This window comes from Thermobia domestica, chromosome 6, assembly GCF_964235325.1.
Source record: "Thermobia domestica chromosome 6, izTheDome1.hap1.1, whole genome shotgun sequence".
Classification (NCBI taxonomy): domain Eukaryota; kingdom Metazoa; phylum Arthropoda; class Insecta; order Zygentoma; family Lepismatidae; genus Thermobia; species Thermobia domestica.
This window is the reverse complement of record NC_137459.1, coordinates 77,040,585-77,055,047: the sequence shown is the minus strand read 5'-3', so window position 1 is coordinate 77,055,047 and position 14,463 is coordinate 77,040,585. Positions and strand designations below refer to the sequence as shown.

The following is a 14,463-nucleotide window of genomic DNA, read 5'->3' as shown; positions in this document are numbered from 1 at the left end:
GCAAAATTAGAAAACAAGTTATTAATTAAACATTTATCAAGAAAATAATCTAATTACGTAAATTTAATGAGTTCATGTTACGCTGCAGGCTAAATTATTTCTTGTATCATGCTAATTTAACATTTCAATGATATTCACTTTCAAGTGGAACATAGTGTATGGAGTTCAAACTTACTTACGAAGCTGGCTATGGTTAAATGTAGCATGTGGTCATTCTCATCGTGACAATAAGGAAAATTCATGGCAATTACAAGTCAGGAAATCCACAAGTAAATTTTCAATCTGATTGTTTCAATTAAAAGCGAAAACATCTTCTACCTCGTGACCAGGGTCCCCCCAATGTACCTAATCAATCCCTCTAGTCTACGTTTTCATGTACTCTCCTAGTCCTCGTACTTACTTTAGATTGCCTGGATAAAAAAAAATATTGTCAACATTGTTGTTATCTAACTTTATGAACAGAAGAACACCTGTTGCATTCCCTCAACGTAATCACCTACCATCTTTATCCCCTTCTGACACACTTGTGGAAAATGTCGTACACAGTGAGAGCGTCAATATTTCTAGATGTTCCGCACAGGGCATGGATGATGGCTTTTCATGTATTGTAGTGATTCCTGTGAAGAGATTTATTCATTTTGGCGAAAAGATCGTCACGAAATCTTTGAAAACTTGTTGTGCACTGTGACTACGTGCAACTTCAATCTTGATCCACGCAAGTTGTTTGTGTTTGCGAACCATTTTGTTGTGGCGTTTCTACTTTCCTTCTCTACTTTGCAGCACTACTGCTTTTGACTGAATAACACCAGTCATTATCACTCGCTACATTTCTTCGTCTTGCTTTTAGGGCTGTTCCGATATTCGAGTAATCGATAACAATTCGAAAAATTTTCAAAAGCGTTTCGTCGATAAAAAAATAACTATTGAATTATCGAATTTTCGAGACTCAAAATATTCGAGACACTCAAAGTGTTCAAGACTCGAAATGTTCGAGACACTCGAAGAGTTCAAGGCACTCGAAATATTCAAGATATTCGCAATGTTAGAAACATTCGACGAGTATGAGACACTCGAACTATTCGTGAGTCTTGGATTGTTTGAAAGCAGCAAATACTGAAAAATCTCAGTATGATCGCAATTTATCTAGGGGTTCGAATATTTTGAGAAGTTCGGGATTATCGGTGTGTTTGGAAGAAACAATGCAATCGAGGCTATCATATTTATACATAATACTCGTACGTACTGCATACGCCTATACACAGGATGTTCATTTTAAAAGTTACCTCCTTTAAAATGAAGTGAAAGATAATACTCGAAACTTTGATATTATTCGCACGTTTGATAATACCCTAAACTTTGATAATATTCGAAATTTCGATAATACCCAAAATTTCAATAATATTCGAACTTTCGATAATACCCGAAACTTTGATAATACTCGAATTTTCGATAATATTCGAAATCTCGATATTATTCGAAATTTTGATAACCGAAACTTCGATAATTTCAAACACTCGAACTGTTTCGAGTAACCGATGACAACTCGATAAATTTTCACTCTCGAAGTTCGATAGGTCCTCAGCCTTATCGAACACCTCTACTTGCTTTCTCTTATGTACTACGGAGCTCTTGTAGTGTTGAGACACAGCTACCTAACGTGAGAACTCGATTAGGACTGTATTGATATTATTTTTATTCAATCTGTGTGCAAGAGCCTTTGAGGACACGAAGTTCCGGATTTGATTATTAGTTGGAGAGCACCTAATGAACTACATTAATTCAGATCAAACTTTAAACTGTAGGTTTTGTCCTATATTATCTGACAAAGGATGTAAATACAAGTCAATCGCATGCTATCTTACATGTGCATAACAAATATCCGCTTGAACTAAAATATCACTATATTTGACACACTATTTGATCTTAGTCGTAAGGTGCCTGTACCCGTGCCTTCACCTTCTCTCTCTCGAAAACATCACTGTTTTGAACCTTATTAATTCGTTGCCTTCGGGTCTAATGTTTCCTTTAGCACCTCTATGAGATGTGAACCTCTGGTTAACGTGGGATTCAAACCACATGAGCTGTCCCCAGGAATCGATCCCTGGTATCCTTTTCCAACTACGCTAATCATATAGCTACAAAATAACTTTAACCCTACTTAAAAGTCAGAGGTCAACCTTTCAACTCTTTCTGGATATGTCATTGAATAAAACGCTATTTTCCCCTATGAATTATGCATTTTTTTAAAAAAAAATATTGACTAACTTTTCAACTTGTTAACTTTTGCATCAATGTTTTGCTTAATTCTTTCTAAAATTTCAATAACACACTTTGAATCATGGAGTATCTTGGTGAGTGTCTCTGTATTAGATAGAAGAATAATCACGATCAAATCTAATGCGAATGTATGTAGTTGGATAATTTAAGCTCACCCAGACATGATGTAATTGTCATGTACTGTAAATTGCATAGTTTTACCAAGCAAAACATGTTCCGTCTAAAAAAAATGAAAAAGAAAAAAGAAAGAAAGAAAACTTTAAAGCTTTCATAAACCAGACTTTGAGGATTTATACACTGCACTTTCCGAAAAGGAACTGGTTTATGTTGAGCGCAACTGCTTTTGGACATTATTTTATTTACTTGTAGTTGTAAGACTGAAAAAAAAAAAAAAAACTTTCCTGTAACTAAAATGAAACACTATTTTCACCAACAGTAAGTTTTAGAAATATATGTGATATGTGTGTATACATGTAAGATGTAAGTTAAGTGCTAGAGAAAAGTACAAAAGAAAATAAAATATTTTCAGACGACAAACCGACTAAAGAAACATATGTTATCAATTTAGGTTATCCACATTTATTGTTTCACGTGTTTTGTAGTTTTATAGTTCATTAAGTACCTTATGGTTAACGAAACATGTATTTCTTTTCTCAAAGTATACTTCCTGAGAATTGTGTAACTTTACAAAGTCAACAAGTAAATAAGACGCCCCACTTTGAAAAAAAAAAAATGTCTTTAATTTTTGCAAATCTTTGTTTTACGTACACTGAGAAAAAAATTTATGTGGCGTATGTAAAATTGTATGTTACATTTGCAAACCTTATAGTTTTTGGACTTAACGTACAGCAAAAGCAAACGCATGTTTTATAATACTTTTCGTATAAGTGTTCCATCTGTACGTACTTTCCGTATGAAACAATATAGGCGGTCAGGATCTCACATACAAATGGACGTGTATATAACATATAGCTGACGAATATAAGGAAGACTGTATATATGTATGTAAAATAAGGAAGACTGTTAGATATCAGACATCCTGCAACGTCATAATGTAACATCCAAAGGCGGATCCAGGACGAACTTCTGGGGGGCGGTTGTTCGTAATACTGCTACATAGAGCTACTTTTAAGAGCTCCAAACTCTGGGATGGGTTTTATTTATATATAAAATAATAAAGTTTCCTCTTCTGGGGGGCGATAGCTCTGATCACCTCCCCTTGATTCATCCCTGGTAACATCTAAGGGCAGTGCCTATGTAGCGTACGGATAATGTATGCTTCGTAATGATTTCTGTAGTAAGCAAGCGGACTCCGTATATCCGTACAACTGCCCGGAGAACTGATTTTTCTCAGTGTTCACATTGGATTTACTTACAGTTTATCATCGTGTCAACGTTTAACATACTTCCTCCGCGTAATTTATTTTTCGTATTTGAAAACAAAAATGAGTAAGTTGTACCCCAATTTGATGGCTAATATCGGAATCCATTTTTTTTGCACAGAAAAAAAGTTTAACATGCATATTGAGCAAGTCAGAGGTATTCGCATGCGAAGTTTGGTCCATCTTCACACGAATTCCCTACACCGCGTGCAATATACGGTATACTTTCCTTGTGATTGATTTTAAAGGAGTTTGTGTTACCAAAAACTTTTTAAATATTTATCCTGTCTGTCAGTGTGTCCGTCCGTCCAGGAAGGTCCCAAAAACTACTGAATGGAGTTAACTTTTGGCCAGAATATAGAGGGTCATACGTGGGAAACAGAGTTCGTTGTTTGAGATTATCCGTCCACCGGAAGTTGTAGAAATCATTCATTTTAATTTGAATACTGATCACTACAAAGTAAAAAAAAAATAGCAATATAGAGCGAAAACATATATCCTGGAATTGATAAATTTCACCCCGATGATAAATTTCGTCTCCATTCTTAAATATCTTATAAAACCGGAAGTGATAGAAATCCACTTCAACTTCCGGTTTAAATACTGCCCTACACAGAGCAAAAGCGATAAATATAGCGACAAGCGTTTTTCTTCATCGATTCAGCGTTCTAAGAATATTCACTGTCTTTTCTCTCAATCCTTTATTCAAACTAGAAGAGGCAAAAATCAATCACAGTTTTAACATTGATTATTATAGACGAGTAAAAAGGATAATAAAGGTAATAGATAGCGAGAAGCGTTTTTTCTGGAATCAACTAAACGTCGCAGGAATATTTTCTACAGCTACACTAATCTCTCTAGTAAAAGCGAAAGTGATAGGCTCTCGGCCGAAACTTAGCAACTACAACCTCGCGGGTCACAATCCCGCTTGACCAAAACCTTGGTGCCTAAAACTTCGCGGCCAAAACCTCGTTACCCAAAAAAAACATGGGCAAAAATCTCACCTGAACAAAATCTGGCCAAAACCCTTCCACCCTAAATCTCGTGGGACAAAATCTCGTCCAGTAAAAAACTCGCGGGATGAAATATCACCTTGACATACAATTCGCTGAACGAAATCTCACCTGGCAAAAAATTCACGAGACGAAATCTCGATTGGACAAAACCTCGCCGTGCAGAATGTCGCGGGACAAAATTTCCGCATAGCGATTTCTTCAGTGTGGAATGTTCAAAGAATATCGTTGCATATTGAAACCTCAATTAACGGACAAATCCATAATAAGGAAGATGTTCTGCCCCAGTAGGAATTTATGCATCCGTCATTACGGGACGTATCCCTCTATTTCACGAACACTTTCTAATATGATTACGGAGAGTCTCCTTCTCCCCAACCTGTATCATGTCACTGAAATGCTAATTTAACTTCTTCATAACGGATAGGATCTCTTTTCAATCTAACGTATACTGCACAGAGCATAGAAAAATTTGTCTTTCTGTAATTTAAGAATAAATATGAGTATAGTAGATAGAAAATCCATTTCAAATGGTTCAACAGTTTTCAGGTGATGATGACACAGATAACGTCAATTTGTGGTGGAGAAGAGAAAACTATAGAAATGTCCCCTTCCCCCTCACAAAAGTTGATTTTTTTTTTTTTTTTAACGATGGGACATGTTTCCACTTACAAATATTTGTAATGAGGAGTTTATATTCAGAGTTTAATCTTCTTAAAATATTCGTGATGGCATACATGGTGTGCATCTATACTTATATATGTATACAAGGCTTTTGGCTTAGATTTTTAACCAGGGGCGTCATTTAGGGAGGGCAGGAGGGGACAATTGCCCCCCAAGAGTTTGAGGAATGCATATGCTTTAATAGATTGTCTACTAATATACTAGTACAAAACGTGAGATTCTTATGTCAGTGGCGCTCTTGCCCCTCCCAAGCGAAGTCTGAAATGACGCCCCTGTTTTTAACCCCCCGGTGAGATTCACAGTGAACTCTTACCAAATACAGTAATTTAACTAAAATAGATATTTTTTTTCTAGTTTAGGTCTACTTTACGATTATATCTCTACTCAATTTAAACAGTCATTTTTTTTCGTTTCTAGTGTCTAAATTAAGAATTCTCAAATTGTTCTTAATTTATTTCTCTTATTATTTTGATTTGGACGGGTTTTTGAATGGTGATATTTTCCCACTTGAGACTTTGACCCGGGTGGTGATATTTCAGCGGTGAGATTCTGTGCATTTGCTACTGCTTCCGGTTTCAATATTAATTGAGCAAGTATCGCACCACCAATCCAAACTCCCTCACGTGGTGTTCATTTGACACTACTATATATATCGAGTGTTTCCGAACAACATTGACAACGTTTGGGAGGTGATTCCTGACACCAAGATAAGGCAAAAAGTATAGACAAACCTGGGTGAAAAAGGTTCCCTTTCGGAGTTATAGCCTGCCAGGAACATGACAAAAAATGAATTTTAAAGGTCCATAGCTCCAATACTATGGGATCTACCGTAGTCGGGTTAAGACTTTATTTAGGAACTAATATGTGCCCTATCCAATTATCAATATTTCAGAATCCTGCAGTGCTTCCACAACAATTTTTATAGAGGTAGTTGGTAAGTACTTCAAATTATATGCCCGTAGCCAAACTCACTATATAAAAATTATTTCCTGAGTGCCTTAGGATTCTGAAACATGTATTTTTGGATAGGGCACATATTAGTTCCTAAGTGAAGTCTTCACCCAACTACGGTAGGTTCCATAGTTTCGGAGCTATGCATCTTTAAAGTTCATTTTTTATATATATATTTTAGGCACTCTATAATTCCAAAAAGAAGCATTTGTGCACTTGGTTGGTCTATACTTTTTGTCTTATCTTGGTGTCAGAAATCACCTCCCAAACGTTCTCGGTGTTGTTTTGAAACACCCTATATATAACGGCAAATTGTGGATGCGTTAAAATATTAAATAATACTTTTGATAAAGTGGATACTTTCAAATATTTAGGATCAATATTAACAGACGAAAATCATATTCACGAAGAAATTAAATGTCGACTAAAAGCAGGGAATTCGTGTTACTATTCGGTTCAAAATCTCTTGTCGTCGCGAATTCTGTCGAGGAATTTGAAGCTTAAAATATATAAAACGATAATCATGCCTGTTGTTCTGTATGGTTGCGAAACATGGTCGCTTACACTGAGGGAATAACATAGACTGAAAGTATTTGAGAACAGGATCCTGAGAAGAATATTCGGACCCAAGAGGAACGAGAATGGGGAATGGCGGAAGCTTCATAACGAGGAACTACATAGTTTATACGGTTTACCCAACATTGTTAGGGTCGTCAAGTCTAGGAGGCTTAGGTGGGCAGGTCATGTAGCTAGAATGGAAGAAAGTAGAAACGCTTTCAAAGTCTTGACTGGTAGACCCATAGGAAAACGACCATTAGGAAGACCTAGGCGCAGATGGGAGGATAATATTAAGATGGATCTCGCAGAGATAGGAATACAAAGTAGAAACTGGATCCAATTAGCTAAGGATAGAAGTCAGTGGAGAGCTTTTGTGAACGCGGCACTGAACCTCCGGGTTCCATAGGCCATAGAGTTATATATATATATATATATATATATATATATATATATATATATATATATATATATATATATATATATATATATATATATATATAAACTTCCGGTGGGATACGCAATGAACTCTCACCAAACGTATTAAACTAATTAGTTCCTATATAAAGTCTTAGGAGATAATCTTTAATGAAAGTCTTAAGATCTTTTTTTTTCTAATTTGTGTATATTTTACAATTATATCTTCGTTCATATTCAACAGTCATTTTTTTTTCGTTTCTAGTGTCTAAATATCTTCAGATTCTTCTTATTTTGTTTTATTATTTTTTGATCTCCAAGAGGTTTTCGGCGGTGAAATTTGCCCACGCGAGATTCTGACCTGCAGGATTTTGGGCGGGGATGTGTCGGCCGCGAGATTTTGTTTATATGCTACCCCTTCCAGTTTCAATTCGTGTGTCCGTCCTAGATGCACTGTATCTGCAGAGTTTCTTGATGGTTCTCAATCAATTTTGGCCAGTATGCAAAAGGTCAAAGGTTAGGAATAATGTTTGTTGATGGAGGTGACTCCTCCAGCTGATTAGAAGATATGGTCAATCAAAAAATGGTTTCCCATATATTCATATGCGTGTAATTATGAATAGCATCCTTGGTTGATAGACTGTCCTCAGTGCGTTGAGGTTAGTGGGTTATTATAGTGGTCAAAATACAAAATATTTACCTGCTCGTAAAACACACGACTCATATGAAACTAAATTACTTTCTGCTCGACAAAGCAAAATACTTAAGAATTTTCTATTTTCAAATATTCATCCGTCTTGGTGTATACCGCAATTAATTTGAAGTGAAATGATATATTGAAGCCTAGGCTTTGTAAAATTTAGATTGTTAAGGAGTTTAATTTACCAAAAAGCAAACCTAATTTCTTCATGTGATGCATACTGTAATACTGTTCTGCTACTTGTTTTATATTACCCTAAAAGTTACGAGTGGGTAACAGTTAAATTTGTGAGTTAAGATAAATATTACCCTTATTGACACAAAGATGTTCAACGGTTTTCCTTAAAATGTATAGGAAAGTGAGTTTATTTAATGTTGTATGATAAATTAATAGAACAATACATATAATCGCAACATTTGTGGTAAATAGTATCTAAATTAATGGCAGTAGTATTCTTAACAGCTGTGCACTATACTTACGAATAAGTCTTCTCCTATAGTTCAAAACGTGTGAAGAATATTCACTCCTGGTGAAACGTTAAGGATATGAGTTACATTCATATTGATAAAACAATAAGCGTGCAAACACATATAAAAAGTATGTGTATCATCATTAACAGTAGGCAGTCACAGTGAAAAAAATACAACGTATTCAGTTGTAGCTCGTAGAAAATGAAATAATATTTGCCTTTCGTAGAAAACGAAAGACAATAGTCGTCTCCATGATGGGTCATTATTTTTTTCTCACAATGCTGAAAAAGTGTCTGTAGACTGTTTGATTACTGTGGACTGCAAGTTACGTGTAGCGATTCGGCATACTGTTCACAAGGTATCGAACAAAAGGTGAGATATGGCATCCCATTTTTGCACTATTGCGACTCGTAACCCGTTGAGAGTCCTAAGGAGTTGCTGATGTTCTGTATGGCGTTGTCCGATGTAATTCTATGCAGTCTCAATACGATTTAAATCAGAAAAGCGAGTTAGTCTTGCTATCCGGTTAATGTTCTCCGCATGGAGCAATGTCGGTTGATGTTCATGTGTGTTGTCATCCATAAGTCGGAAGTCAGGATCCACTTCACAGAAGGAGGGAAAGTCTTGCATTCATGTGCAGGATAAGGTCGCGATATGTCTGGGCTGCAAAAGCTCTCCGTTTTAACACGTGAAGAGTGTATGACCTATAAGCATAATCCCACTCAGCTCCACGACACTAATTTCTTCATAATAGTATAATTCTCGAATGCTGGAGGAGCAGTAGCAAGTTTGAAATTCTGTTTAGATCAGAATATGACTAGAGTCACTTTGTAAACAGCCTAATCTAGTCTCTTTACAGCATACTCGTTTGTGTTCTGTTACAGTTTGCGGAAAACCGAGAATCATTCTGCGAGCTGTGGCCAATGAGACACACTATACAGTTTTCATGTGTACAGCTTATGTATATGTAAGTGTCTGCACACTTACGCTCGTAAACAATCCTCCTAGTGGTGCTGTAGAATTTCTTAATGAGTTCCTAACAAGATACACATTGGCTTTAAGTGTTTTATTCCCATGGTACCACAGACCACCATATACTCTCCCACCGGGAACACATGTACCGTGTTGTTCGCGATGATATATATGATAGTAATTTTAGTATTGCCGGGTATTTCGTATCTTTTCCGTATGCCCATCCACATTATTCCTATTTGTTGTGAGAGTACGATGACTCGGCGGCAGAGTGCTTACATCTAGTTTGAGAGGCCCTTGGTTTGATCATCGACCTTCTTCACCTTAAAGAACATAACCTTGGGATGTAAAACTAGAAATTTCATTATATTTTATTAATATATTTTTTTTGGACATGAGTGTATAATATTCCAGATCTTTTGAATCGATGTATTAAAATAAGTATGGAAATTTAGACTACAGGGTGTCCGAGAAGTCCTTCCCTGATTACAGAAATTGATAACTCAGGCTAGAAATAAGATAGAAATATGAAACTGGTGTTGAATTGTTTACAAGCTATAAAAGTTTTGTAACTTTTACACATCAGCACACTTCCACATGAGCACCCTTGGTAGCACGTAGCACATCTAGGCGATATTCAATTTCCATCCACACATTAGCCAACATCACTGGAGGGATCGATGCAACGACTGTGGTTATTCGTTGCTGCAGGGTTTCAAGATCTGGTACACGTGTTCGGTAGACCTCATCTTTGACATAACCCCATAAAAAGAAGTCTAATGGGGTTATGTCAGGAGAGCGTGGAGGTCAAGCTGTTGGTCCATCACGACCAATCCATCGCCCAGGAAATGTCCTATCGAGATAGGCACGGACGTCCAAACCCCAATGACACAGACCAAAACTTTTATAGTTTGTAAACAATTCAACACCAGTTTCATATTTCTATCTTATTTCTAGCCTGAGTTATCAATTTCTGTAATCAGGGAAGGACTTCTCGGACACCCTGTATAATTAGCAATACTAATAATTTGGTATCAATAATTGTCAACTCTAATTTACTTTTATTTCTGTTTTTCTTTCCAGTTGTTCTTGATACAAACCGGTGGTACCATCAAACGCTGATTGTTTCGGATGAAATGAGCATTACTATTGGAGCGGAGTATGATTGAAATTGAAGAATAAAGAAGTTATTTTTTTTCTTGTGAAGAAAATTACCAATGTGAACTTCCACAATAACGAAGGACAAGAATTAAGTGGCGCCACCATCACTTGATATTACTATCATTCATGTAGTGTTGCTTTTGTGGCTTACCAGCCTGATCATATCAATGTTTTATGTTTATTGTGATGTTCATTCTCTTGTCTCTTCCATCAAAACACGTTGTATTTATTCTTCCAGCCGGTCCCTTGCTTTTCTCTTTGTAAAATATGTGAGCTTGATTAAAGTAAGGGTTGCATTTTGAAACAATTACATATATATATATATATATATATATATATATATATAATTGAAATGGATCTCGTTGCAATTTCTATATAATAAAAAGTGGTACAAAAATAAGTGAATAGTGTATTATTACTGTCAGCAAAGTGAATAACTATATTTTGATTATTTTTTTTTTAGTAATTAACTAACAGTGTTCATCAAATTGAGGAAGTTTTCCTTATTGAAATAGTACCAATGACAATGTTCATAAATTGGAAGATGCGTGCAGGCTCTGAAAATTATTGTTTACTTGATATTATCAACTATCTTTCGAGCATGATCTACGATACATACATCACCAATACTGGGTTTTTGTAAACGATAGTATTCATTTTCGGAAATGAATTTTTATTTAAAAATATGTATATAATTTCAGAGCTATTGCCCGCCAAAAATTTGTCAAAATGATAAAAAAGATAAAGAACCATATCTCGGGAACGATATGTTGATTGGAGTTCGGAGCAATAGAACATAGTGCTCATTTTGAAACTAGATTTTATAATGTACACTTCTGGTCACAGAAACGTAGGCTACACTTCAAAGTCTAAACCCAAGAAGTGAACCTACCTCGAATCTCTGGTAACAAGGAAATATGTTTTCCCTCCGTTCTGACACATAATAAAACAGTTTAAAACAGATATAGTCTATATGGGGATTGCTGTCAACTATATATATATATATATATATATATATATATATATATACATAGAAAACAGTCCCTTAAAGTGATAAAAATATACGTAATGATCAAAAGCTAGCCTATTGGGTGATAAATGATTCAAGTCTGGAGGACTAGTAAATAACCAAGGTAGTAAGATCTTAACCAAGGTAAGTAGTGCCGATCAAAGATCTGTGTGCAAATGCTTACTTTAGCTGTATTGGAATTTGCATGCCACGAATTGTTTCATTTTATTATATTTTTAATGATTTTATTGCTAAGAAAATGTACGTACATAGGGTGAGTTCGCCAATAATCTACCGCTGAAAAAAAAAAAATAACTTCTTAACACTTACAAAACGTGAAGATTTCATAATATTTGACACAAGTGAATCATTTGCTTTATTTGGGTTCTTTTGTACCGCACTGTGTGTTAACTGCTCACTTTTAAAATTTTGCAGTGATATAAAAATACAAATTACGAAAACTTATCAAAATTTCCACTTGTCGACCATCGTCGCTCAGTAGTCGACCGCATTCATGCTATTAGACGACCGCGAGCAATTTCTATCATTTCTATCCCGTAGAAGTAATTGATTGCTTCATATGATGTTTGGAAATTGTATTATTCGTGAGATTTGAACTTGACAAAATGATTATGCAGATTTTATTTAATTTTATTTAAGGTTTTCTCCTTAGTGATTATAAATGAAAGAATCAGACTATTAGGGTTTGATACATAGCTACTTTATTTGAAATAATGGATTTGAATAATAAATGGTTCTTCCACGTGAAGCAAGATTTCTTTCTTGTGTTATATGCACATGTTATCTTGGCACTTATGCTACTGCTTTACAAATTCTAAACAAAGTTCGAGTCACTAATAATTTAGAAAATCCTAAGTGTTCACGTTTCCTCCGTGTGAAATAGATTTTTCCCCCGTGTTAGGTTTCTCTCCTCTGTTACTTGAGCACATCGAGTTATATTCTCATATATGACAAGGTTTATCCCCCGTGTTAGGTTTCTCTTCTGAGTTACTTGAGCAAATCGAGTTATCTTCTCATGTATGATAAGGTTTCTCTCCCGTGTTAGGTTTCTCTTCTGAGTTACTTGAGCAAATCGAGTTATCTTCTCATGTATCATAAGGTTTCTCTCCCGTGTTAGGTTTCTCTTCTGAGTTACTTGAGCATATCGAGTTATCTTCTCATGTATGATAAGGTTTCTCTCCCGTGTTAGGTTTCCCTTCTGAGTTACTTGAGCACATTGAGTTATCTTTTCATGTAATAAGAGTAAGTTTCTGATTGTTCAAACAATTTATATGGTACAATCCGCATACAGGAGCAGTTTTTCTGTAAGATCTTCCCTTGCTTAGCCAGATAAATCGGTACATCGAAGATGGAACCATTTATCACATTGATCGCAACCTACTGGTTTTATAATTACTTTGCAAAGCAAAATCGTCCACATCTTGTGCATATGGCTCCATCGCCGTAGTCAGTTACGTCTTCTTCATTGTGATGTTCTACAGCAGCAGTGACAGTCTTCTTCTATCTTTTCTTTGGATTTTTCAGCTTGTTGCTCTTTTATGCTGTTCTTTAATCTCTTTTGTGTTTCTTTTCCACCTCAAGTTCCTTCTGTTTTACTTGTTTTGCAGTTCTGAGCTAATTGCAAACGGTATCTTCTCCATTTTCCTCTTAGGCTTTTTGACTGGACTCTTGGGCCAGAATATATGTTTTTTAAAAGTTAGCGTAATATATAGTACTCGTATGTCTGATGGTTTTAGGTGTTGTTGCGATATTCTTCTGACTTGATTCACTTGGTCTAGCATTCAATTTCCTTTTTTTCTTGCTGTGCTGCTGGTATAGAAATCAGAGCTTCAGTAGGGCGTTATTTGGGAAAATAAGTATCTTACTGAATATCTTTCATAGGCTCAATTTCATTCAGTGGAGTTGATGTGTTACCTTTCTTCTGATTTGATGACACACAACTCTGGAATAGAAGCTTCCTTTCTCAGAATAATTAAAGGCCTCTCCGATTATATTGTTGGAACAGACATAACTGATTCTTGTTTTGGCACAATACTGATTTCCTCTTTATCCTGTGCTGCAATGAGGTCGGATTCTTCAGGTTTCGTTGGTAGAATAGGTAGTATATTCATTCTGTTTTAGTTGTTATACTTGGATTGGCTTCAGCAGCGAATAACTGGAGATCATTAAGTAAATCCTGACTAACAGTAAGAATAGCTTGAGATAAGTATTCATTTTTATCATTAACTACAGCTATTTCACCAACTACAATTTCGTCATCTACTAGTGAGCTGGTACTTTTATCATCTGTTTGTAGTGTTTCGTTCATCCGCTCTTCTGCTGGAAGTTTCAAAACTTCAAGAACTATGTTAAAGTCAACTGCAGCCTTTTGAAGTTCATCCTTGTACACAGTAATACCTTTTCTTGCAGTACGAAGATATTATTCACTAAAGTTTAGCTGAGTGGAAGTACTCTCTGTTTTCGCATACACTCTTGATGCATTTAGTGTAGTCAATGGCGTCCGGATTGAAAGGATACAGTCCACATTGCGAAATCCATTCTTTATTGTTGACGGTGTAGCTGCTGCTCTGCAATAAGTTTTGCAAACTGAACTCTTGTAATGAAATATATATTATGTTCCGTTAGATAGCTGCAGACAACGATTTTCCGATTTGTTTTAACGCCTTAAATACGGATACATCGCATGGTTGCAAGATGTGCGTTGCATGAGGATACGGGACATACAATGTGATCTCGTTGTTATCACACAATTTGCTAATTTCATAAGTTAAGTGAGTTTTGTGACCATCGATGAAAAGTATTACAAGCTTAGGTACATCATGATCTAATAGCCATTTATTGAAACCACTGG

The 14,463-nt window shown here is 35.7% G+C and overlaps 1 protein-coding gene across 1 annotated transcript in view; it reads left to right on the top strand.

The window, feature by feature from the left end:
* The window catches only part of LOC145688064 (uncharacterized), a gene marked incomplete in the record, with an annotated part of 846,580 nt that extends 835,606 nt beyond the window's left edge, over window positions 1–10,974 (top strand). Inside the window, 1 exon segment of the mRNA XM_081761771.1 lies at window positions 10,505–10,974. Within this exon segment, the coding sequence (XP_081617897.1) occupies window positions 10,505–10,590 (86 nt within the window).
* Between the last annotated feature and the right edge of the window lie 3,489 nt (window positions 10,975–14,463).